Raw genomic sequence first — 27,042 nt, forward strand, 5'->3', positions numbered from 1 at the left:
AGATACGTTGATATTTTTGTATTCCAGAAGGAATCTCTTACTGCACTGTTCCTCAAACAAGTCCAGTGTTTGGTTGAGATTAGACATGATCTGTGCCCTTGGACAACTGCACTCTAATTGTGTGCAGCTCCAAAGCCACAGTGGCTAATGTATCAAACCTGGATATTTCTCAGCCATCATTAACCAAAATCACTTTTGACAGGGTGCAGAATCCCTAAGCTAGCACTGATGGACAGAAAGCCACTCCCAGCTAAATTCTCCTGCTAACATCTCAGCAGAGGCAGGGCATTGGATTGAGGGCTCAATAAAGAGCTCAAGACAAGATTTGCAAAGGTGTTTAGGTGCCTAAAGATGCAGAAAGGCACCGAGTGGGATTTTTGAAAGCACCTGAGCAGGCTTATTTTGCATTGAAATCAATGGGAGCTGGGTACCTAACCATTCTGAAATCCTACTAGGGACCTTATGCATCTTCAGGCGTAAATACCTTTGCAAATCTGGCCTTCAGTGTTTAAAGGGGGGTGCACAGACATTAGCGGGGAACACACTAAATCTGGAACCTCAAGGAATGCAGCTCTCCATACCACACTGCAAAGACTGAGTTGGTTGAGCCATTGTCTTGTAAGCTTGTTCAACGGGACAATAAAGACCTATTATCTTTATGAAAATCACAGTGGGCAGCCATCCCTTACAATGGAAATATACAATTCAAACACAATAGAAATATCCTGGAAATGCCACCAGCCCTGCCCACCACTTCCCCAAAAGCCGAGGGGGCGGGGGGGGAGGGGCAGGTGGAAGCTCCACGTGGAAGGCTCTGTTCTCGGACAGCATTAAAGAGCCCTCCCAGTTTACACAAGCTTTCCATATATAACAGAAAATAAGATAGAGGCGACTGCTGGCAGCAGGGTATATGGTTAAATCAAGCAATGATGTTCTCTAGTATTGCAGTTCCTCTGCTCCTAGACAGAGACCTAGCCTGAATTCCCTGCAAGTGGTATCCTATACAAGATGTGTCGATGATTTCACGGAGATCGTCCTGCACCTGCTGGAAAGCAATTAAAAGGAAGTGGTTTTATGGCAAGACATGGGGAAATGCAACATCCAGAGAGAAACACTGAGTTAAACAAATGTATTACACATGCTTAAGGCTACGATTTGGTCACAGAGGTCATGGAAGTCACGGAATCCGTGACTCCCAGAGATCTCTGTAACATTTTCGCTTTAGTCCCAGAATGGCAGGGCTGGAGCTGTCAGCCGACAGGGACTCCCCTGCAGCCATGGGTGACGGGGGATCCCCGCGGCCCCAAGCCCACAGCTCCCAGCTGCTACCAGCAGCAGGGGGGACTCCACACTCTCCGCCACCGTGGGTGGGGGGACCCTGGAGCCCCAGCAGCAGTGGGTGCTGGACCCTCTTCCTTCCCCATTTTGTCATAATTATTCTTAATAAAAGTCAGGGACAGGTCATGAGCTTCCATGAATTTGATTATTGCTGATGCTTGTCCATGACTTTTACTAAAACTAACCGTTACAAAATCTTAGCCTTACACATGCTGCATCCTCTTATCGTTTTTATTGCCTCTTTCCAATCACTGTCACTGGATTCTGTGTCTCCATCCCTCTGCTATTATTCCAAGGCAGGGAACTTGGGCCCTTTAGGGTATGTCTACACTGCAGTAAACATCCATGGCTGGCCCCTGCCAGTTGACTTGGGTTTACCGGGCTCAGGCTACAGGGATGTTTAACTGAGGTGTAGTCGTTCGAGCTCAGGCTGGAGCCTGGACTGTGGGACCCTGCCCTCGCATGGGGTCCCAGAGCCTGGGCTCCAGTCCAAGCCTGAACATCTACACAGCAATTAAACATCCCTGTGGCCCGAGCCCGAGTCAGCTGATATGGGCCAGCCCCAGGTGTTTAATTGCAGGGTAGACATAGCCTTAAAGAATCAGCATACAAAATGGAATTTTAAGAAATAAGAAACTATTTAAATTGCTCATAACTAAGTGGCCCCTCTATATCTCCCCATTCACTTAGATTTCTTCTAAAAATCTCAAGAAGGGTACTAAATCAATCGGGTTTAATCCCAGGATCTGGGTACTCAAGATTGTGGGGATGAGCCAGGCGCTTACTTATGGCTAAGTAAGGACATTTCACAAAGAGTGCATCCAGGTGCATTCTTACAGGATGCTTTCATCTGTCAATCTGTGTCTATGAAATGGACACATTCTTCTTTACTGAGAAAAGATAGCCAAAGGGTTCATTACCTAGGTCTGTGGCAAGTAAGATTTCTGTCTGTCTAGAACAAAACTCCTTCTGGGCTCCTGCCACCCACGTTCAAATAGAAAGGAAGGACATACCAGATGAATTGAAATATTTTGGTAAGATTTTCAGTAGAATTAATTTCAAGCCCATAAAATGGGTTGTGACCTCCCCAGGACCTCAACATGAATTGGATCTCCTTTTTAAAAAAGCAGTTACAGCAGTTTGTGGCGGGAAATGTCTCTTGAGCAACAGACTTACAGCTGTGTAGTGATAAGCACAGATGTATTTCAGAGTAGCAGCCGTGTTAGTCTGTATCCGCCAAAAGAACAGGAGAACTTGTGGCACCTTCGAGACTAATACATTTATTGGAGCATAAGCTTTTGTGGACTACAGCCCACTTCTTCGGATGTGTAATTCTGGAGCCTCAGTGAGCTAAATTTAGCATATAATTTCATACAGTCCTAGGATTTTAACACCCAGAAAGTGCCATTGGACAGCAGACAACATCTTGTTTCTTTACTGGCTACAACTTAAGAGAAAAGACAGCACACATGCAAAGGGATTATATTTATATGAATGATATAAATATTTAATACGAGTAGAAGTGAAGTTCTTGGAGGTGGACAACATATTGTGGGATGTGGAGGGGCCCTTGGGATAGGTATCCTGATCCTGGGTAGAGTTATGCCAATCCTGGAGGATCCCTCTTGTATTCCGTCTCTCTCTGTCACTGTAGTACTCTATGAGCTGTGGCGCAAACCTAATATCTAGTACTATTTGGCTCTTTTAGTGAATAGTGTCAAGGACAACAGTTTATTATCTATTTTTGTTCTGAGCTGCTGCAAAGGTCACTCTTACGTAAACCCATATTTGGCCCTTTATCAACAACTGAAACAGCTGCAGGGTGAAAAAACAAAAGAAAAAACAAAGAAAAAGCTTATAAAGAACATGTGACCTGGAAATTGGAGTTAGTTTTGTGTTGCCTTTCATAAGTGTGGTTTTAGTCTTTCAGAGGCCCGAAGTATGTGCTCCTCTCCCCGTCCTTCTAGTTCTGAGCGGAGAATGTACTGACACAGAGATTAAAGATTTTAGGGGTCCGTGAAAGGTGACAGACTGACAATACTGTAAACCACGGTCCTCTCATTATCCACAGATTGAGTATAGTACAGAGCACAGAAAGGGCCCAACAGTGCAAGCTTCACCCACTTCCAGTGCACCTCACTCTTCTCTAGAGAAGCCACCTCTAGGGTCATGGGAAGTCTGCCCTCTGCACCCATTCTGTCCTTGACCTCTCTGCCTAAAATGCCAGCCTCACTGTGAATTGTGGGCTCATATTGTGGGCTAGAGAGTAAATGTGAACGGCTCTAAAGCTCATTAGCAACGTCTTGATTTACACCATACACAAAAACTACATCTTCGGCTCATCTAGTAGAAAAGTCCTCTTGGAATGCCATTGCCCTGGGTTCCAGTCCCATCTCGGACCTGACTATGGCAGTTCCCTGTTTTACTGGTGTCTGCTGGTTTATTTCATGAGGCATATGGTGACCTCTAGTGGCAAGGTGTGCAACATACAAAGAATTCCTCTCATTTGCTTCTCAGTGATCCTGTGTGAGAAAGGTGAGAGGAAATTCTGATATGTGATATTAGTCCTTTTCCTGTTCTCAAAATTTTTGGAAAGGTGAGATTCGGACCTTCAATCTGAATTCTGGCTAGAAGATTAAGCCAACCAAACCTGGTATCCTGCTGTTGGTACTAACCAATACTTGATGCTTCAGAGGAAGGCAAACCACCATAGTGCCTCTTCTGGGTTATGCAAAACTGTACTGTATATGCAGAGGAGTAGTGGTGTGTGAATTCCTTCCTAACCCGTGCAACGATTAGCCCTGCAGCATGAGATTTGTTTATCCTTAATGTGCACAATTATAAAAGATATTATTGGTTATAAAGTCTGGGCTATTTTAAATCCTGCAGTCATGAAATACATATATTTGCATGCATTTAATTTCAAACAGATTACTTTTTCTTTTTAAATTTACTAATTTAAAAACCAACACTTGATCTTGCTGGTGTATCAGCCACTGGCTGTGTTAGAGTTTAATTCCTGTAGAAGGGCTTTCATGTTATTAATGTCACTTTGGGTGTGACAGGAATCTGTGTTCCTTCTGCCTTACTCCTATCCTCCACTCACATATCAGCACCTGCTAAGAACTAAACTGTTCTGAACTGGAGAATTAAAGGTTAACACATATACTTAGTAAAACAGAACAAGCTATTTCTTATTCTCTTACAACTATAAATTGAAATTATTTCAGTTAATGTGACCTAAATTAGTTCTCACTTTTCCATTTAGCTGTTTGGGGATTTTTCTAAAAAATAATGTTGCTGTTTGGCCTCAAATGACACACACACACATACACACTCAAGTGAATGGGTCTTGTTTAGGGAATGTAGTAGGAGTTTGTGAGGGATTACAAATAATTCCTCTAGCATGGAAGAAGGCAGCGCAGTTCTTCTGCAACCACTGTTCTAGCCTCCAGGCTGCAATAGCAACCTCAGCCCTTCTCCACGGCATATGTAAAGGTTCCCAGACACCGGATCCACATACGTATCAACTCAAAAGTCTCTTGCCCTTCTCCCTTCCAGCCTTGCATAGTTCCACTTCTGTCACCTCACAGAGTTGCCATGGGGGACTTGCACAAACTATCCCTACTGCAACGCTCTTGAGGATGAGAGAGATCCTGTTTTACTACGTGTGGAGGGGGGAATAGAGAGGCTCCTTAAATCCTCTTCTCTGTTCTTGCCTTCTGTACCAGCACAGGCCAGGAGAGATACTTTAATTCAAATATTTAAATGACAGATTAGTTTAGGAGCAGAGATGCTATGGCAATGAGAGCTGTTTGGAAACAATAGACAAACAGACCAATTCTGGCCAATTACAATTTGAAAACTTGCTCACAGCATATGTCCCAATGAATTTTATTTGCTGTTTATACCAGGAAAATCATGTTTAGAATTGGCAATCATTTAATAGCATTTGCTATTGAATGGGCCAATTTTTATTGATTTCATGCAAAGCAGTTTGGTCCTGAGAAAACCTTTTCCTATAATCTGAATGTTCCATTAAGCAAATTGACAGTAATTGGGATGGATTGTATTTTAAATTTCCAAAACTAGCATCCAAAAGTATGTAATCACTTGATAAACAGTCCTAGCTTTGGAGCTGGCCAGCTAGAGAATCAAAGAGTTGGGCACAGGGAAGAGGCATAACTTCATTTCTAGTTCATGCCTCACCAATGTGGGGTTGATCTCTGCAGCTTGTTTGATTTATGCTTTATCTAGTCCAGTTTTAAATAAAATGTGTAGATGATAGACCTGATCCAAAACCGACTGAAATCAGTGGGGTTTGAATCACATCCACTATGCATGCTTAAATATATCTATGTGACTTAAGTTTTTATACCATTCCCCATCACCAGTGTATCCAAGCCCCTTATAATATTATAAATTTACAATATGCAGGTAGTAATATGGATCTTGTATGTGAATAATACTCACACCTGAAGGGACATAACTTATCAAGGTCCAGATTCTGACACTCTACTGAGTATCGTCTTACTCTGAAATCTACTGGCAGATAAAATATTACTTAACAGAGGGAGGGTGGCAGAGTATAGCCGTAAATAGTGAAACATCCTACACACCGGCACAGGGCTAAGTGTGGCTACACCTGCAATCACAATGTTTCTGAACAAATAGGGTTGTGTGGTGGGTCTTGCATGTGACCCTAAAAACTTTGTGCTCTTATCTACCAGTTGTGCAGCAACACAGCCTGGTGCATTAAGGAGGAACCATCAGCCTTCACTCTGAATGTTATATTACAACCTAACTCTTATTTCATTCTATAGTTAATATTTCCAGAGCGAGAGGACACATGACAGTGACTTATTTGTGGAGTTCCCACAGAAGGGAAACTACATAAGACATAAAGTTGCAGACTAAAGTAGATGGTGCATTGCCATCTCTTTCCAAGACGTTGTTCAGACTATAGAGAAAGGAGGAGCATAAATGCATTCTGTAGCTGCGGAGTTTAAATGTTTAGTGCAAAGGAATAGATGAGCTTAGAGAGGATGCCATTCCCCTAGATATTATCCTTAAGTCATTTATGTAATCTTCAAGAAAGATACATAATACAGTAAATGTCACAAAATTACTAGCGCCCCATCAGCAAGACCAGACTCTTTCCATAGACAGGCAGATTGAGGTAATAATACGTGCTCACTGTATAATAAGATACATGCATGCATACACAGAGACTGACTACAAATTTACACTAACAGAGCACATTTCTCTATAATTATGTTTGTAAATGCTTATGTAAGAAAGTAAATAAATGGTCACAAATGTGTCTAGATATCTTTCCTATAAGGCTACTTGGTACAAGGCTATCTTCAAGTTACGGCAGCAACATTCTGGTTCCAAGCTCTACTGCAGCATTTCATGAAAAGCCCTGTTCCCTACGTGGCCTTTATCGTGCAAAGCTATATGCATAAAAAATAACTGTCCAAACAGACAGTGCTACAGAACTTTAGAAGAGAACGACAGCATTAGCACCAGGACAGGCACCGTGGTGCTGCATCCTCATTTTCTTAATGCCTCTCCTGTTGGAAAACTTAACATGTGTCCATGCAGAAAAGCACAAGGGAGATGAGAGATGCTATACATTTGCCATACATGGGGATACATTTTTTTGATTGGATTCCCACAGTGTGTTGATACTTTTTGGTAAGTTGCAGAGCTATTTGAAACTCATTCCCCCCACCCTTGTTCAATTAGAAAATGCACCACGCAGCCATTGGCCCATGCTTTCTTTATAAAGCACTTCCCAAGAATCCTCTTTTATTAGCCAATTCCAAGGCAGAGCTGGTTAGCATCTAGCTACTCAACAGAAACACTAAGAGAAGAGCCATGAAGGTTTAACATCAATTGCACTGCATTACATCCGATGAAGTGCCTGGAAACAAACAACCCAATTTCAAAAATCCCCAAGCCAAACTATCTCCAGGCATAGGGGCTGGAACTAGGGATGTTGGGGGAAGGCAGAGAGTGCTGCCACAATCCCTGGCTTGAAGTGGTTCCCATCATATTCAGGGTTTACAGTTCGGTTCAATGGCTCTCAGCGCCCCCACTATACACATTGTTCCAGCCCCCCTGTCTCCAGGGGTCCAAATCCACTGAATTATCTGTTTATTTCACGTTTGCCTTTCATATTAGATCCTTTTTCTACTCTTTACCTTCCAAGACACTTTATATGTATCATTGGAAGAAGAACCACTTTACATTACATATTTGGTCACCTTACATTCTTAATCATTTGAGCTTCTGTAATAATTATCAGACTTGTAGCTAAGCCAACAAGCCTGATAATTGCATAGGTGCACACTGATTACAAAAAATACATTCACAAAATACTCTTCAGTTTATTACTTACAATAATTCTGTTCCATCAAGTTAGATAAACCATTCTAAAATAACAAATGATAATTTCAAATATAAATTAATGTGGCTAATTAAATTTGGTTTATTTTTGTCCTTTTAAAGTAAATCAGAATTTTGCATTGATTTTGTCTCAGATTCTGCCCCTTTCACATAATTCTTCTCAAGCTCAGTTTAATACACTTCTTGAATTTGAAATAAATGTTCTATTCATAATACAAGAATTTAGATTGTCATCAATTCTAATTTCAAATTGTCATAACATGTTCTGCTGCAGGCATTTGTCTGCAACTTTAATTACTGGACCAATGCCTGGATGAGACAGCGGGCTTGTAGCTGCAGAAGAGCAAACTGAGGCATACGATTAATGAATCAAAGCAAAATTTCACCAAAATTCAAGGCATCCTTTTCTCAAAGCCAGGACAGATGTGTCTTTTCTCCCAACACGTCAAATGGTGCTGGGAGCCATAGAAAATGTACATTTAAAAACAACCCTAAAAGTAAATAAACAAAATGTATTATATAAACTTTAGGTCATTATCACTTTCTAAAGTTCATAACCATAGTTGCAAGAAGCAATGAAACAGTAAAAGTTAATGCAACTCCGGTGCCTGCTTGAAGCATAAGACAAACTCAGATAAAAGAGTGAGTCTGGCTCACATAGTATAAAACTTTACATGTCTGTAGGTTTAAAACAAAATGAAAAAGTACCTACCTGCCTTCCAGATGAATCTGAGATGCTTTTCCCCTGGAGTTATCCAAGACTGAGTAACCCTAACCCTACATTTACTTCAGAGCCTCTGAAACTCAGCCCGTGGCAACTCAGCATCTTGGGGAGGTTTTTGTACACCAATCCCCCTCACATGGTCTGATTTCCAGATAATCTGCTGCCAAAGAGCTCTTTAAGAATTTTTGCGTCACTTTTAGTCAAATAAACTTTATGTTTCACCAGGGCTGCAGCTCAATTTTCCTCCTGGAGGTGGGTGGCTACATTTGTATGTTCTGATCAGTTCAGGAGAGCAGGATCCAGCTAAGACAGGCAGGAGGAAGGTGCGGGGAAGCTCACTGTTAAGGCATCATTTTCATGTCTCCAGTTACAGCTATAAATAAGGGGATGGTGGTGACAAGCAGACGACAAATAGGGTTAACGATCAGTGAATTAGAAGTGTGCAGATGGGTCTGTACTATAAAAAGGTATGCAGGGCTGGGATCCTAGTTCTAGAATAAAGTGGAGAAAGGGGGTGCATAGGCTTCCTCCTTACTGATTACTTATATTATTTTAATGCAGAAATATAAATGGAGGGTGATTTTGTTATAAAATGTTAGGCACAAGTTCTTTGAAAAGTGTTTTTGCTACTTTAATCAAGACAAGACAGGACAAGTCAAGTCACTTCCCCTGTCCCTCCCACCCCTCAAAAAACCTCCAAAACAAAGGCTTTTTCTCCAAGGTACTTCAGTCCAGAGAAAGTACTTGTACAGTCTCAAACGTTACTATTTGTTTATAGAAGATGGAAAAGCATAAATCAGAGAGCTAATGCCCCAGTTTGCATGCAGATTTGAAAAAGAAAGCTGAAAATCATAAGGGAAAAAAGAATAGCAAACTTTTAGAAGGAACAACAAAACAGCTGGTATAAGTGGCAGACAGTTTGCAAAGATCTGTTTTGAGTAGTTCGGTAATAACAGAAACTCTGACAACAAACAAGCCTAGAGCTTTAATTATTGCTTCTCTTTCTCTGACTGCTGGTCCCCCTCTCCTTCACCCCAGCAGTGGCTATCGGCACCATCTCAAGGACAGTTGTGGTAATGCAACACTGTTAATAAGATATGTACCTAAACCCAAATCCTTCCTTTTTCCTGGTAATTCTTTGTGAACATAGGCTAAAAAAGTGTTTTATCAGTTTTTAAACTTGTTGCCTTCTAATTTCTCTACAGCTTTCTTGTTTTTCTATTACTGGCCAGAGTAAATAGCAATGTCTAGCTGGTTTCCTCTTTCACATCCTATGTCATATCCCCCTCATACTCTTCTTTCCAAATTCAAAGTCCTAGACTTTCCCTGGAGAAACGGGAGAAAAGCAGGTTAGAGCCTGTCCGCATTTCCCATTCTGATCCCAGCACTCTATCCCGTTCCCAAGAGTTTGAGAGGCTGAAGGTTCATTGTGCCTCACTCGGTAACTCTAAGCAGAATATTTGTATGTATAAGGGATCTGTTTGCAGACTTAAATCTAGCATTTCAGGGATGATTTTGTTCATTCCTTCACTCTCAACTGAATTCCCAGGTCTCTAATACCAGAATCCTGGAATGGATTTTCCAGGAACTCTGAGTCTACTCTCTCACAGAAAATAGGATCTTTCATCACAGTTTTTGGATTTTTTTCCCCTCACTTGTAGAAATATATAAGAATCTGCATGACGTGTCTTTTTAAAAGATTATTATTTGTTGCTGTATCTCCACTTTACTCTGCTGAGAGCAGGCTTTTGCCATGGTTTCTAACTGTTACTGAACACAGTTTGTCTCAGTCTACACTGGTAGTTACACTGCGTTCAGCTGCGCACACTGATGACACACAGTGTCAGCAACTGGTAATATATAGACAGAGCTTTAAGGTACACAGAGTGTATTGAGAACATATAAAGAGCTTTAACAATTACTTAGCTTGGCTTTTTTGTTCACTTATGGGTTTTGTCCTTAATGTCTTTCACTGAAGTATATTTTATTTGTATTTTATTTGTTCTGTAAAGTACCTAAGACACTTTGTGGATACTGTATAAATAATAATAATTGTATCCCAAAAACTGATTATTATTAATTTATTCATGAACTTTTCTATATCACTATTCACTATTGTATCTGACCACTTCCCCAATATTAATGAATTTATTTTCACAACACTCCAGTGAAGTGAAAGGATGATATTCCTATTTTACAAAAGGACAACTGAGGCACAAAAAGATTGAGGTCAAAAGGCTCAGCTAATTTTGGGTGCCTGATCTGAGATGACATGGGTATGATTTATCAGAGTATTTAGCATTATGTAACAGTTGATGTGTTCAAAGCAGAGCACCCGTTGATTTCAGTTGCCTCAGTGAGTTCAGCTGAGAGTGTAATGATCATCTGGTTTTACCCACATAGCTGCTGCTGGGGCATTTGATGCCCTGGATGAGGCACACCACATGTTGTGATAGGCATGTGTAGGCCCCGGGGATCTCGAAAGGTGTGTAATGGAGCGCACTGCTCATCGTAGCAGTGGAGATACAGCAGTAGGTTTTGCATCTGTTGATATTCTGTCAGTAAGAGTGCCCTGTAAGAGTGTCAGTAAGAGGTCTGCCTGGGTGCCCTTTTTTGTGTATCTTGGGACACATGTGGATGGTCCTTGAGGTGGGTTTGAAGTAAATTAAGCTAAACCGAATTAAGGCAACTTTAATTCTGAATGAGTGTCCACACAAGGGTTCAGGGCAGTTTAACTAATCCATTTTAAATTCACATATTTAATTAATTCAGATTAAATTTCCTGAGTGTTCCTGTGTAGACAAGCCCTTGGTCTCGCTGTCTACCCCCTAGTCGCCTTGTCCCTGTATATTCCCTCCACTGCTGTCCACTCCACCCAGGTCCAGCTGTTGTCCCATCTACATCTGAGTCAGGCAGCTGCCTCCTCCACACTGCCTAGATGCTGCCAAGGGAACATTGAAAGCACAGGAAAAACGATATCCGTTTTCAGTTCTGATGTCACAGCAATTGGGAGTTAGCAGTTTCAGGGAACGTCCTGTTCAGCCCGTGAAGCACTGAACAGGAGCATGCTAAGTGTAAATGGAATCTCAGTGAGAGGTTAGCTGCCAAACTCTAAGAAGTCTCTTCTGAGCATGTGCAAACAGATTTTGTCAAAGGCTTATAACTTGGCCAAATTTGGGCGGATTTTCAAGGGAACAGCAAAAAGCACAAGCCTGGGACCAGGGAGACTTCCTGCCATATTTCAAGCCTTTACTCCAAAAGCATGGGGAAGGCTAAAGCTTTCCAGCAAAAAAGTTGCAAGAAAAAATTATTTAACATGGGGGGAAAAAATTTCACTAATCAACTTCCCAGAAATGGCTGAATCCTTTTATTGGAACCCTTTTTTTTTTTTTCTTTTTCTTAAGTCTAAGGCAGATACCTTACATTGAAAATTTCAACCTGAACAGGATGACTAGTTGGGAACTCTACAAGTATTATCTTGTAGGGTTTTCCTGAAGCATAGGCTTTCCCCCAGAAGAGGGGGATATAACCCTAAGTTACCTACCCTGGGTCCAAATAGAGCCTACACCAGAACTTGTAACTGATCTTAGGAGGAAGTTACAGGCCCCCAGTCTTGTGTTTAGAACACCTTCCTTGAGTGCAAAATTAAAGGATCATTGCTGCAACAAGCTACCACAGAGAAACAGAATATGAAGTTCAATCTCAGTTCTAGTCCAGCAGGACATGGGTGCAAATAACATTTACGCTATGAGTGGGAAGAAAATGTATATAGGTAGGTGGCTTTGCAAAAATCCTGGATGAAAAATTCAGGAGCTGTTAGGTGTGAGGCATGTCCTGCCCTCCCCACATAGCAGGGCATTGTCATAACAGGTTGTAGGGAGGGACCTTCTGTGAACTATCACATGAAAAGTGTTATGGTTATATTCATAAAAGTTAGAGAAGGAATGCACCTTGCCCTCAGCCATTCCATGTGAAAACTGTATATCAGGGATACAACTAAGCTAGGTAAGGAGAGATCTCTGAGGTGTTTGGCTTCTTTTCCTCCTCCCTCCCTCCCCCCCCCCAATTCTAGCTTCAACCTCTTTTTACCAACTGGATATGAATGTTTCCTTGTAATCTGGATTTACAGTCCCTTACGGACAGAGTTTCCCTGGCCCTGGGACCGTACACTGAGCAGGCCAGATTTATTCATAGATTTGTATTCCATTAATCGAAAGGCAGAGTTTTAATCCTAATCCTCTCTTCTCTGATCCAGCCCCTAAAAACGGACTGGAGAAAAACAAAATGTTCCTCGCTTAAACTGTCCCATCAAACCAGACTGAAAAAGTACTAGGACCACACCTGCTACACCAGCTTGGCAACTCACTCCATGCCACTAACATATTTGGGTGCATGGGAGAAGAGACTGAGGTTCTTTGGGGACTATCAGCACCCTCAAGCTGTTCATGACACCAGAACCTGGTTTTCATAACAGATCTTGAGGCGTATCAATATTTTCTCTGGCTGTCTCCATTCTTAATTCTAACACTGAAGGTTGCCATTCACATTACCACATTTTCCTTTAGGACAAAGAGGCAGCATGTTCTGGAAAATTGATCATGAGCCTCTGAGCCAGGAACTACCAAACTGCAGTCGCTTCATCACTCTCTGCCTCAGTTCCCCCATCTGTAAAAGTAGGGACACCTGAAGTAATGCAGGACACTTCAATTAATTTAAGAATTAAAAAAAAAAGTAACGTTCTGTAAATTTCATAATTCTTTAATGATAATTTGCATCTAAAAAATGACCAGGTTTCTGTTGGGTTAGACCTAAAGTTGAGTCTAAATTTGAGGGACAATTGCCTTCTGACATTAGAAGCCAATAGATCATTAAAGTCATATACAAATATAAAAATAAAGCAGTAGGGAGGGTTGGAATTAATTTTCTTCAGTTTTGCTGCTGTTGTGTAAGTTCCATTATGCTGTGATGCACTAAACTCTTGGCTTGGGAAGGCACAACTAATCATTTATTATTTGATGGCACCCAAAAGAATACTCTACGTTACCAAAGCCATGGGGCCCACTATCCTGAGATTAGTGTGGACATTTTACATCTACCCCACCATCAACAAGAGCTGGTGGAGGGGAATCTATTTATACATGTGAATTTTAATCAACATTTCAAATGTTGCAATTTAAAAAAAAAAAAAAGACAAAGAATGTCAGTGTTGTTTAATAATCAACAGAATCACCAATAGCTAAGGTGGCTGATCTGTTTTATTAGATAAAAATGGCCCTTGGCAGGCACGCAGCTACTACAGCAAAGAGCACTGCATAAGAACGTCTATAGAACAGACAGGAGCATGCAACTCCTGGTTGCTGCCAGTGGCAGAAAACTGGAATCAGACTATTGAAAATTCCTGTGACAACTCAAGTAACTCGACACATAACATCCTAGTAGTCTCCCTGTCAGCCTCAAAGTACAGTAAAGGCCTGGCTACACTTCGCACTAGAGATGGTAATGGTCAGCTCCAGGAGCATTCCCACGCTGCTGTGATCAAGCTTGAAAGCTAAGAATGAGTGTAACCAGTGCTTAATTCATGCCAGGGCTGATCCCTGGCACCGCTAGGCTTGGCAGTTCAGAGCCGCAGCACCTCTGGGCCTGGGCGTTCAGAGCCCTGGCATCAGTTACAAATGTAAAACTATTGCTTGAGCCCCGGCACCTCTTTCATTACAGATTAAGCACTGCTCTGAGTGGGTATCTGTGCTGAGTAGACACCCAATGGCTTGGAGAGGTTCATACTCCAGGAGGCTAGCCCCTCCTACCTCCACAGCTATCCTCATTTTTAGTGCACTAGCTAGATCAGAACTAACAGAGGCATCTCCTCGAGCTAGAAATTACACTTCCATCTTGAAGCACAGATATACCCTTACGCACAGTGGCATAGGCTCCTGAAAGCTGTTGATTTAACAGCCCTTGGAGTTATCACAGCAGAGGAAACACTGGAATATATTTCTCTCTCCCATCCCCCTTGCAAAGATTTTAGAGTGGCAGTGGGTGTAGATAGAATATTGCATCTGCCAGACTGGCTTCATTTTACATAGCATGTTTCAACCATCAGAATGTTGTGTTTTTTGAAAGGGGGCGGGGGAGGGGGGGGAAGGATGAAGAACCCAAGCTATTGTATAAACTGTACTAGGAAACATCCGGGCAAGAACAGCAGAGATAAGCATACCCTGGACAATAGTTTAAAATATTCCAAATTAAACAAAAATGGGCTTGAACACAGTTTAAGCTTGTCAAACTCCACCATCAGAGCTAGCATAGGCAAAAAACCACTATCACTGTATCTCAAAAGAAGTTAACTCCCTTTGATGGCTATAATAGAGTGGTAAACATACAACATCAAAAGCAAAAAGCTTTAAGTGACTAGGATATTGAATTTTGGGAAGAAAAAGCCCATGTATGAGCCTTAGCCTACTTCAGAATCACATTCAACCCCAAGAAAATTGCTTACTTGCCACAGTTAAGGTACATTAGTGCTTCTTTATATGGGCGGGGTTTGGACAAGCACATATGAATGTGCTTTATAAACATGAAGCACAACAGAGACCACCTGATGTCTGCTGTAAAACGCAAGCTTCCACCGATCTTTCTTATAGAAATCAAGGACAATAATCCATTTTTCCAGAGGTAATTCTGGAGGAAATCCGAGCAGTGTGTGTTTGAAATCTGGGAACATATGCTCTGGAATATTTATATACTAGCTTCAAATTTCTGTTGGTGACTAATACTATCCGAAGGAAAGGTTGTAAGCAGTTCTGTTTGCAGCCAAGTCTTTTGCTTCTCTTTACACCGTGAATTTTTAATGGGCCTTACTAGAGGTGAAAAAAAATACTTTTTGATGAAAGTATGTCAGTTACAGAAGCTGAATTTGGAACCCCAAGAATCCCATTCGTTGCTTGTACGTAGGCCAGCACTGTTTTACATATAATAGGTTAGTGGACTGTTCTTTTCTGCCCATATTCTCTTCATTTTGTCCAACCCCACCTTTCTCCCTTCTCCAGTGAGTAAAGACTCCATGCAGAACAGCACAAGTCATCGTGACAGAGGTCATGGTAGGCAGTTTAACAGCTTGGCTTGATTTGGATCCAAGCATTTACATTGTGCTCATCACCTTGGTATTTAAGCGCCTGTAGTGTGAATGTCTTCATGTGTACACAGCGTGGGCGGAGAGCCTTTGTGACTACTATGGAGAAGATAAAGCAACATGGCTTGTTGAACTGCTTGTGTTTTGGCTCCCCAAGAGTTGTTTATGGGTCATAGAATCATAGAATATCAGAGTTGGAAGGGACCTCAAGAGGTCATCTAGTCCAACCCCCTGCTCAAAGCAGGACCAATTCCCAGCTAAATCATCCCAGCCAGGGCTTTGTCAAGCCGGGCCTTAAAAACCTCCAAGGAAGGAGACTCCACTAGCATCTTTCTCATTCAATGAAGTTACATGTAGCTAATTTATAAAAGAAAACAGCTCTACCCATAACTCCAGAAAGTGTTTTATTTAAAAGCATCATAGCACCATCTAGTTTTAAGATGTCCAAATAAAATGCAGTAATTAAAAATCCAGTTTTGCTAGAGCAGTGGTTTCCAAAGTGGGATGTGCACACCCCAGGGGGTGCCCAAGAGGATCCTTCGGGGTGCGTGGCAGGAGCAGTGCTTTGGCAGTTCGGGTGGCTTTTTTTTTTTTGGCGCTTCAGCCGTTCGGACGGGGGTGAGTGCTCAAAATTTTTTACTGATGGGGTGCACGATCAAAAAAGTTTGGAGACCACTGTGCTAGAGCACCATATTCTTTAACTTTGCCTGTGATCATATTTATTACGGTTGTCCTTGCTAATCTTATTGAAAAATAACGCTCCTGTGAGTACAGATTGACTCACGCCCGAATCAGTCCGTCATACTTTCTGCTCTTCCCTATCAAAGTAAGTCAGGCTAAGTACAAAGGCTCAATGCTGCTGGAATAGGAAACAGTTTTGGAAAAATTACTAGAAGAAAATGGAACCATCGCTGTAGACCTACCTCCTTAAGACCAACTCCTATTATGCAGAAAACCAAAAATGTGAATAGCTCCCTAGAAACAAAATTAAGCCAATACTGAATCTGGATACTTTTATAGTACAAATAAAAACGTGAAAGACTTCTTATAAACATTTTGCTGTATTTTTCCTAATATCACTCAGCTAATTAGCCTAAAATATGGCCATTTACAACCCCCTCTCCTATGGAAAGCACTGGTCAAAACAGTTTTACAGAGTTATGTTCATTATTAAAAAAGGTAAAAACTCAAACGGACATTGAAAGCACTTATTATACAGTATCATGATGAGGTGGGTAAATTTTGTGTGTGCGCACACACAGAATAGCCTGACAGCTTTTTTATTCAGCCATTCAGTAAAGCGCTATTTCCCAAAAAGATTCTTCACATACATTTAAAGATTATGGACCAAGCTGTGTGCTTGGTCTCATCATCTGGCTATGGCTTCCAATCTCTGGGATTCTCTATCACATCTACTTCTGGTTGACCATTAGGAGACAAGTACTGTGCAGTTCACTTGGCTAATGCACCCATGGGGTCCCATGCTGGCAAGACAATGGGTTCCTGCTGCATCACTGCTAAGATGTCTTCTGGCACGTATTTCTTATCCACCACCACTTCGTACACATACTCTGAAAACCAGTCATCAGACATGATCAGGTAACCTGGAGATAAAAAACAAAGTATGTTACTAACAAAGAACATTAATGATATGGGGAGGCATGGATCTTATGCAAAATTGTATCATGTCTGACAACTTCATACTGTCAATCATAAATAGCAATCATATTTTCACAGCAACTTTCATGACAAAGTCTTGGAGACTTCAATTTTCTGTTTTTCGTTATTATGAACTATCTGGTTAAGTAGATTTTAGCTACATCAGAGACTTGGAGCAACAAACCTAAATAGGAAGAAAGTTTGACAAGTGTCTCTTGGGCAGGAAATCCTGAAAACTGCTTTGCAAATACAGGAACCTTTGTGCAAGGAAGAGACCATCTGTACTGAACAAGAGGGTCTGAGCCAGAACAAAAGGATTTCTAATCTGGGCAACAAACAGCAGTCCTGGGGTATAGATCAGCCTCATACAAAAGGCAGACCCTCTGAATAGGGGAGGTTCACTTTATAATCGCTCAGTCACGTGTTGCTGTTTTAAAGGACATCAAGAATATGTATATTTAGCTGAATTACAATACACTAGATACATTCCAGATTGCTTAGGCTAAACTTCAGACTGCTTTATCCAGGCTTATTAACCACTCTAGTTATCTGGGCTTCCTGGTCCAGAACTCTGTTTCAGGAGATGGAGAGAATGTGTGTGTCCATATTAGATGCTAATTTCTTCCCTCAAACACAAAGCCACTGAGACACCTTCTGGCTGAAATAAATCTTAAGGATAAACTGCACCTCATGTTTACGCCGCTCCCACTCTAGGAGGCTCTGGCTGGGAATCTTAATGCCAGAGCCTTCTACCTGTATAAAGAAGAAAATCCCACATCTAAAAACATCTTGGCTTTCAGCATAATCCTGCTCTCTGAAACAAACAAATGATTTCAGACATTACACACCACCCCATTCCAGGGAATTCAGCATGAATTGAGAAAGTGCACTGTCAGGGAGAGGGAGGCTATATTTGATAGAAGACAGATGAAGCTTTGTGTAATAAAGTTCCTCATGTCCCTATAACAATATCACCACACAATCAAATGAAACAAGAAAATGCCCAAAGAATATGGACAATAAGTGCATCTATCTACACCATCTTGTTTCTAAAGCAAGAGATTAGATTGAATTCCCATAAATTAAAAAGCCTATCAATTGTAATGTGAGCTAGAAGCCGGTTTGGAGGTACTGCCAAGGGAAGCTGCCTTGATTGTTCTCTTTCTTCAGGATATGAGTTCTTGGGACACAAAAAACCTCACTCCTGACAGCCAACAAGTAATTGCACCCTGCGAGGATAATGAACTCCCTGCCTCTGTGGCTGTTGACATTCTGCATGTCGGAGCTGGACTGCACGGATTGGGATTGCAGTGTCTGAACAAGGAGAAAGTGCCAAGTAAAACTTCAGAACATGCGAACAGGGATGGTCACTGTAGCCAGGGTCACATAGAAAGCCATAATTTTCTTCATTAAATGGAATTATTCCCATGCTTCAAGGGAAACAATATATACACCCCATCTCCACATCCTGTCCAAACAGAACCCCAGGCCCTGCATTCCAGCTAAGAGGGATAAGTAGAGGATAGTGAATTTTGATTGTATTTCAGGGCAGAAGGCAGCAGTGAAGCCCCTCTAGGCTCATCCACCCATCAGTCTAGTGTTTCTACTCTAGCCATGTCTGTTTATGAGAGAGAGAACAGATTCTGGCATAGTATCTTTGTTTGGACAAGAGGCTCACCAGAACCCAACAGATGACTGCCCAATAAGTACAGTAGGACATTTAGTTCTCAGGTACTACCCTAGCACAAAGCTGCTCCATGTTTCTCACGTCTTCCCCCAAGAAAAGCCTAATGAAGGGAGCATTATTAGGAAGAGCCAAACAAGGTTTGTCCAGTGGTTCGGGCACTAGACTAGGACTTGGGAGACCCAGGCTAAAGTCCCTGCTCTGCCAGACTTCCTGTGTGAAAGTGGATAAGCCACTTAGCGCCTCTGTGCCTTAGTTCCCCATCTATAAAATGGGCTAACAGGACTGCCATACCTCACAGGAGCGTGAGAATAAAAACAAAGGTTCCCAAGTGCTCAGACATTACAGTCAAGTTCCTAGGATAGAGAAAGAATGAGGCTGTAGTACAGATGCTAGGAATAAAAGGAGGAGAGGAGAGAGCCAAAAGGGATGACAAATTAACAACTGTTTACATGGCTGCTAGCTGGAGACGTACAGTAAGAAAGGCTTCTCTTCGTGCCAAAGTAGACTGAGACCCCGTCAAACGGGTGGGATAACATGATTCAATGTTCATTCGACGTTCACCTTTGGAGACCTCCTCCTTGGTTTTAAAAAGATGTCTGATTGGAGATGCTGGGTTCAGAGTTAACACTGTACTGATTCCCCAAGATACAAAGTGAGCAGAGTTATTAAACTCATCTGCAAGGCTGATAAAGTGACCAATAAAACGTAGAATGGAAAGTTTTGCTGGAAGGAAATTTGTCTTATTCAAAAAAACCACAAAAAAACAAAACAAACAAAAAACCCAACGCCATATTTGTCAGCAATTGCATTCGTTCCTTGGGAAAAACTAAAGGGATTCCAAGAAAACAAGAGTGTTACAAGAGAATCGTGTAATTAGTAAATATTTAGGAGAGCAGACGTTCACTGTTCCACAGGCTTCCCTTTCCCCACTACAAGCACCCTAGTGATGGTTCTGCTCCCAGGTCATGCACACCTTATAGCAGATGTGTTTAAATTGCTCCCCACCTTCAGCAGCTACATAGTGTGAAGGCCCCAGCCCCTCTTTGATCCAGCCTTCACTTCCAGGATTAGGCAAGTCTAGGAAGACTGGTGGGCTGTCGGGTACCCCACCACACACCAGCTGTGTAAAGGGACCCAACTGGATAATATGGGTCCAAAGGAAGGGGTGCACATGGGGGAATGCCAGTAGTTTCTATATCCCACTATAACTTCAGCCTCCTCATGGCCTGAAAGCCGAATCTCTGCTGTATTGTTTCAAGCGGTAGGTAGCCTTTGACGTCCTGCTCAAGAACAGTGAAGTTGGGGCCTGTTTTTATCCCAAACCTCCAACTGGGTCTCAAATGTTATGTGCCAAGTGTAATGTACTCCTTGGACTCTTCCCTAGTGATGGACCCTGGTGCTCTGTAATGGGTTTATCCATGTACAGCTTTACAGGAACATGCGGTGAGGTGGTGCTGCCCAAATCCTTCCTGAGACAGAGAAGATAGATACAAAGCTCGCTGCCAGGCTCACTCAGCAGTCTAGCAAGTGCTAGGGTATCAAAGTTCAAATCCCAAACTCCCTGGGCCAGCAGGGGCTGAATGCTGAGAAGGCACAGCTGGGGATGAAGCACCATGCTGCTCTCAAGTAATCTCTTATGGTCAATGCCCAAAGAAGAGCTGACAGGCTCTAGAGGAACATGTCTAGTTGCTCTCAGCTAAAGGGAAGGTTGTTGTGGCCCACAGATGAGAAAACTGTCCTTGGGTTTACCAGCTCGGTCTGATGGAACATTTACAAGTATAAGGAAATTTCCCAGACAGACAACTCCCTGACCTAAAAAACAAACAGGCAATAGGCAAGACTAAAGAAAGAGTGCATCTTATGAAAGAGAGCAGATGAATGACAGTAACCCATCCCAAAGGATGTTGTGTTCACATGTATGCGGCGTGTGCACATGTTCATGTCAGGAACATGGAAACAGATTTACATCCCCTGTACAAAACAGTGCAACACTTTACAGTAAGACAACAACCGGTTTTGGAATTCTAAAAGGAACAGTTGACTCCTATGAAATACACCCAGAAGAACTCATTGATGCAAAAGTTCATGTTTGTAAGAAAGTGATATTTGAGGCAGTAAATGGGTGTTGCTGCTTATAAAAAAGCAGTTTAAGCTGCAATGCTGGCAGACAAGCTCCACAGAGTAAATCTTGAGCAACAGGAGTAATCTGGTTAGCTTTCAGCTTGTTATTTTTAAACTCTGAAAGTCTGAAGTGCTATACGTTGTCATCGTATGTCGTGACAGCAGTTATTGTTGGGTTGACTTTGGATTTTAATACTCTTGTGAAGGAAACAAATGGGGAGAGCCAGGAATAGCAGAGGCTCTTCCTACACAGACCTGTCCAGGTACCACAGTCCTCCTCTGGGAGCTCCCACCAACATTCCAGCCTGGTGTCCATTTGCACCGCTCCACCAACACACTTTAACCGTAACCCTTCTCCACTTAAAATGTGTACTCCTCATGAGTAATGGCTGCCTTTTGGGCTTAAATGGGTCTATCCTACATGAAGGGTTTGAAATAAGGAAGTATGCCTTCTAAGCACTCAGACCACAAATTTATTTCACTTCAAAGCCACATTCAAACCTTCTTCTGGATAGGCAAAAGGCAAGTGCAAAGTTGCTAATAACTGACCTGAACACCATCAACTCTACAGTAGTCTTATTCATCTTTTCCCTTACACTGTTCTACAAGCATTGTCCCCAAAGAATGCATATACTCAGCATGTTCAACTTTACATGATGTCTTTACACCACACTTTGGGACAGAAATGACTCATTACCTTAAGATATACCAGCAAAAGGAGCTAAGTCCCAATGAATTCCATGCTAAGTATTTGTAAAGGAGAACAAGTGGGGGCACTTCTAGGTTTTTTTTCCTAGAAGCATTCCTCCACAACCAGATTAATGGCACCCAACATAACAAGCCAAGTACCTAGAGCCTCTCATAAAACAAATTTTCATGAACAACTGAGTGCCATTCACTAGACCCTACATTTTCCAGATATGGTCAATGACAGTGGTTGCTGTATTGGCTTGGATTCTGAACACAACCCATGTCTTGTTAATGAGCATGTGCTAGGACATAAGCATACCAAAAAAAAAGCTATAGAAAGTAATGTTTGCTCATCAAATACTAGATCTACTAGTTTGTGCATGGAAAGGAAGCTAGAGGTTCAATATTAACTCTTCGGTGTTGACAGTTTCTTTACATGATGCAATATTCCCAAGTGCATCTGTTCTAATGGATGGACCCCCACAGCTCGTCAACATTGTAAAATTGAGTGTTTCAGTCTAGTTTCACAGTCAATTTTCTATTAAGACTTCTATCGGATTTTTGTTGGAAAACATGAGTATTTTACTTTGAATTTAAATAGCTGTGTCAGGACAGACAAGCTGCTGCATATGAAGAAGCAGTAGCAAAACATAGGCACCTACCAGGAATATTTGAAATGTTAGTGAATTTTTCATGTAACCAGAAAGATTACATCAGTAGCTTAAAATGTAAGGCCACATGGTGTTCTCTGAAATTAAACTCAAAGAACTGTCTGTTTTTGACTCCACAAGAATAAAATCAAAGAACTTGTTCTAAATATACTCTATTATGGGGTGAAAGACCTCCAGGCACACTGGGAATTTTCAGCCAGGCCAAGGCTTGTGAGAGTGACTAGGCATTAATCCCCATCACAAAACCAGAATGCCTTTGATATAGTTATCTGCCTGTCAAGTCCCTGTCCAGGGAATGCTACAGCTCAAGACTGGGGAACCTGCAGGTCAGATTTTTAGCATAGCTTAATATGGACACAGAGTTGGAATAAAAAGCTTTGGCGATTAAGGTAGATGTCCACAGGCATAGGATCAGTCCCTCATTTCCAGAATAATAAATTTCACTAGACAAAAGTTAGCAAAAGAAAGAAACAGTATCTGAAATGAGTGCTGTAGACTTACCACCTGAAAGCTAAATGTAACTTATGTCTCTGTAGAAGCATTATTATTTGAATAATATCAGCTGCAGCTTGGTGAGACCCTACAGATGACAACTCTGGTAAAGAGAGCTAGATAATAAGCAGGACGCTATAATCAGAAAGTCTCACCGTAAAACGTGCCAATTAAGTTAGATTGCATTCATCTTTCCTTCCTATTTAAAAAAGGATAAAGGATTTTTGAGATAAGCGTGTGCTAAGAGATTTCTTGGAAGTGAACAGTGCCTAATTTGGTCCTGCACAGCTGTTCCTAGCTTATCTATTGGCTCTCTTTAAAAGATTTCCTTTGCATAATCTCTGGAATTCTGGCTATTTCAGAACAAAAATGTTAGCTTATTTTCAGATGGGAGAATTACGTATTTTGCAGCAAAAGATAAACTACACAGAACAGCAAAGAGACCCTCTTCCTCCCAAACACAAACTTGTCAGACAGTAATGCTATACTTTTATTATTTTGCAAAAGGTAATACATTTCAGACTGGATGGGCATTTGACAAACTAATCTAGACCAGGCCCATGCAGAAGGATTTGAGAACAAACCCCTTAACCTGGATCATCTTTGGTTATCAAACCTTATGAGTACTGGGTAGCACACTGGTTTTTGTTGAAGTAGGGTTCGTTAGGAATATAGGGGAGCAGGCACTGGTTTGTTGCTATAAAGCTATTCATGTATTCTGGGCTGAATGCACTCGTTCGCCATTGTAGGTTGCACTTAAATGTTAGGCAGGTGACATTTATGGTTTGGGGAGAGAAGGTATGGAGCACTTATGGGTGGAAAGGGGGGGTGAAGAGACCATGGGCTTACTAAGAATGGCAGATTTCATTAACTGATCCAGAATTTGTACACCTTTGTTTTTCAATTAGTTATGACCGTATCTTTTTAAAAATAAGATTCTCTTATGGCTGGGCAAAAGCAATTTTACTACAAATCAGTGTCCCCCTCACAATGGATGGACAACCCTTTGGTAACCAGTGTTTGCATCCCAATGTTCCCAAGCAATCCTAAAACACCACCACAATGTGGCATATGGTACTGGGAGGAGGAAGGGACGGAATTAGGAGGAAGCAAGACTTCATAAGAGCACATTTTGATTTCACAACTCTAGTGCTTGTGGTCCATGCTCTACTGTGTTAGCGAAGGTTTCAATGAGTGCAGGATTGCATGGCAGTAGGCACAAACTATCAAGGGAAGTGGTGGACTCTCTCTCTCGGTTTTCAAATCAAGACTGGATGCCTTTCTGTAAGATGTGTTTTAAAACACAAGTTATTGGGCTCAATACAGGGTTGCCTGGGTGAAATTTAAAGGCCTGTGCTATACAGTAGGGCAGACTAGATCTATGGTCCCTTCTGGCCTTAAGCTATGAATGTACAAGTAGGTTATTACAAAGCAATCATCTATTTAGCTAATTTTTTAAAAGAAATCTTTTAAGCCTTTTTAGCATCCTTTTCACAATTTTTTTTTAAGACTCCAACTACCGATCATAACTTTAAACTAGAACTAGGATTTACTTAGACATGAGCTGAACAAGCAACTTTTTAAAGAATACCTCTAATCTCATGTGTATTGTATTGGTTGTCATGCTTCTTTGCCGTCAACTAGGAGAAGTAAACGGATAGGCAAACGTGCATATTTCCTGAAATTCCTCTTGGCAAGTCATACAGATGTTTGAGAGGTCCTGCCCTCTCCACAGCATATCAATATACTCAGCCATAGTTTGGCATCACTACAAAGGAAAACAAAACTGTCTACAGGAAACCACCAATAAACCACTCAGCCCTGCAGGGCACCAAACTGAGTTTTATTGCTGCCTCAAATTCATCATAGTCATTCCAAGAAGTATTTATATAATGCAACAACAATTAGAAATCAATCAAGCTGGAGGGGAAGGAGCCAGTGATCTGTTGATTAAGAGAAATATTACTAGCACTTAAAATTTGTTTATACAAAATTTGGGCCACTGAGTTTGGTGGTAGAAGTCAGCCAACATCCATTCATAATATTTTTCATGTGGAGATTAAAAGATTTGCACTGTCAAATTGCTAAAATAGTTACAAGACAAGGCCAAGACATCCCTCTGATAAAGCAGACTGCGCACTTGTATTTATCCTCACATATGGGGTCTCAAAATGCTTTACAAACATTAAATGAGGCCTTGCAGTATGCAAGATCTCTCTTATCTATGGTCTACTGATGGGAAAACTGAAGTACAGAAATTAAGTAACTAGCTCAAATCACACAGGAAACCTGTAGCAGAGTCAGGAATAGAAGGTAGGTCTCCGGAACTCCTGGATTTGGTATAACCCCAAGACTACCCTTCTGAGGAAGTTCAATATAGTACGTCCTGCACAGACCATGCTATCTAATCCCATCCCGGAGGCTCTGGGCAGCAGGCTCTTTTGAAGACAGGTCACAAACAATGGAAAGAGCACAACTGGAATCTTCAGTCTCCATCTTTACTGTTTCTGGTGGTTGCTTATAATGAAGTCATTTGTTCCACTGACACAGCAAAACCAAGGTTGCACCAGAACATGAATTGCAACTGGCACTTTAATACATCATAACAATTCAGGATTTCGATTCACTTCACTATGAATGGAACTGGAATACTTCCAAGTTCACTATAAGCGGGTTCCATTGTATAGTTACATCTTACTTTCCCATTTGAGGATTTTAAAATAAATTCCTGATTCTTGCTTCAGGGAGATGGCTGAGGAAGCCCACAATGCCCAGCCTAGCTACTCCTTCTCTTTCTGTGGCTTGCAGAGCGAACATATTGTAGGCATCTACTTGTCTGCTTATCTTCGGTAATTACATTGCCCCTTGCACCTTTTCTGTTGACAGATTGCAGATATTGGCAGTAACTGCAGAAGGAGTTCCTTAATCTACCTTAAGCATCACCTTAGCCTGTGCCCTAGAGGACAGTGAACTCTAGTGTGAGTCAGCCTCCATGTTTCAGTCTGACAAGCTTTTTCCAGTAAGACAGGATTTTACAGCGAGCTTGTAATTGGGATCTGTCCTGTGTAATCCCCACATTCTGAAAAATCAAATCTGAAACTTCAGTAAAAGTCAAAGCATATTTTTCTGCCCTACCTCAACTGATTCCATAAACAAGTACAATTGGAATGGCAACCACCTAATCGCTCCTATGGGAAATAAATACGGACATTCATTGCCATTTCACAAGGCAGCATTCAGCCGAACAGGTAGCACACGATGCTACCAGGCAGGGATCCAAGTTCAAAATTATGCTTCTAAGCTAGTGGTTTTCAACATTTTTCTTCATTTGCAGACCCCTAAAAAAATTCAAATGAAGGAGCAGACCCCTTTGGAAATCTTAGACACAGTCTGCAAACCCCCCAGGGTCCACAGTTTCAAAACCATTGTTCTAAGCGCCTAGACCACTGGAGACTGAGGTAGACTATATTATTCTACAACTAACTCTGTGGGACATGAGTTTTGAAGAAAACATGACTACACTAAGATTACTGCTCCTCTTTCTACAAGTATTATGGTGTAGGATCTCACTTGGTGCACACTTACTGCTGGTAATCTTTTGCCTCAACTGACATCTATGAAATGCTTACCACCACAAGGCCCTTTTCCCTTCCATATATGGAGTTCGGCAATGTAGTCATGTGACTGCTATGATTTATGTTACCTTTAATACCACGGTCTTCACCCCAGGAGTTCTCCACCTTCCATTTCTCAATGGATCCTTCTTGCCCATCCTGAACAAAAGATGAAAGTAAAACATGCATTCAGTGGAGAAATTCCTCAAAGTTTCTGACAGTCAGTGCTCCTACTTCTAAAATCATTGCCAACAGAACCACCAACCTGACACATAGATGTCTTTGATGTTCATGCTAAGGAAACTGGTAGGCAGACTCTCAGAACAATAAAAAGAACAGGAGTACTTGTGGCACCTGAGAGACTAACAAATTTATTAGAGCATACGCTTTCGTGGGCTACAGACCACTTCTTCGGGTGCATATAGATGCCCGAAGAAGTGGGCAGTAGCCCACGAAAGCGTATGCTCTAATAAATTTGTTAGTCTCTCAGGTGCCACAAGTAC

The 27,042-nt window shown here is 41.6% G+C and overlaps 2 protein-coding genes across 2 annotated transcripts in view; both read right to left on the minus strand.

Moving 5' to 3' along the window:
- SLC6A4 (solute carrier family 6 member 4) overlaps window positions 1-8,820 on the minus strand; it is a 38,793-nt gene extending 29,973 nt beyond the window's left edge. The window contains exon 1 of the mRNA XM_034752449.1: window positions 8,465-8,820. The gene's annotated coding sequence lies outside the window, so the exon portion shown is untranslated. The remainder of the gene's footprint in view (window positions 1-8,464) is intronic.
- A 7,169-nt stretch (window positions 8,821-15,989) lies between these two features.
- BLMH (bleomycin hydrolase) overlaps window positions 15,990-27,042 on the minus strand; it is a 31,230-nt gene continuing 20,177 nt past the window's right edge. The window contains exons 11-12 of the mRNA XM_034752745.1: window positions 26,629-26,698; window positions 15,990-17,209 (exon numbers count right to left, since the gene is read on the minus strand). Coding sequence (XP_034608636.1) covers window positions 17,058-17,209; window positions 26,629-26,698 — 222 coding nt within the window. The 3' untranslated portion in view covers window positions 15,990-17,057. The remainder of the gene's footprint in view (window positions 17,210-26,628; window positions 26,699-27,042) is intronic.

Source organism: Trachemys scripta, chromosome 18, assembly GCF_013100865.1.
Source record: "Trachemys scripta elegans isolate TJP31775 chromosome 18, CAS_Tse_1.0, whole genome shotgun sequence".
NCBI classification, from domain to species: Eukaryota; Metazoa; Chordata; order Testudines; family Emydidae; genus Trachemys; species Trachemys scripta.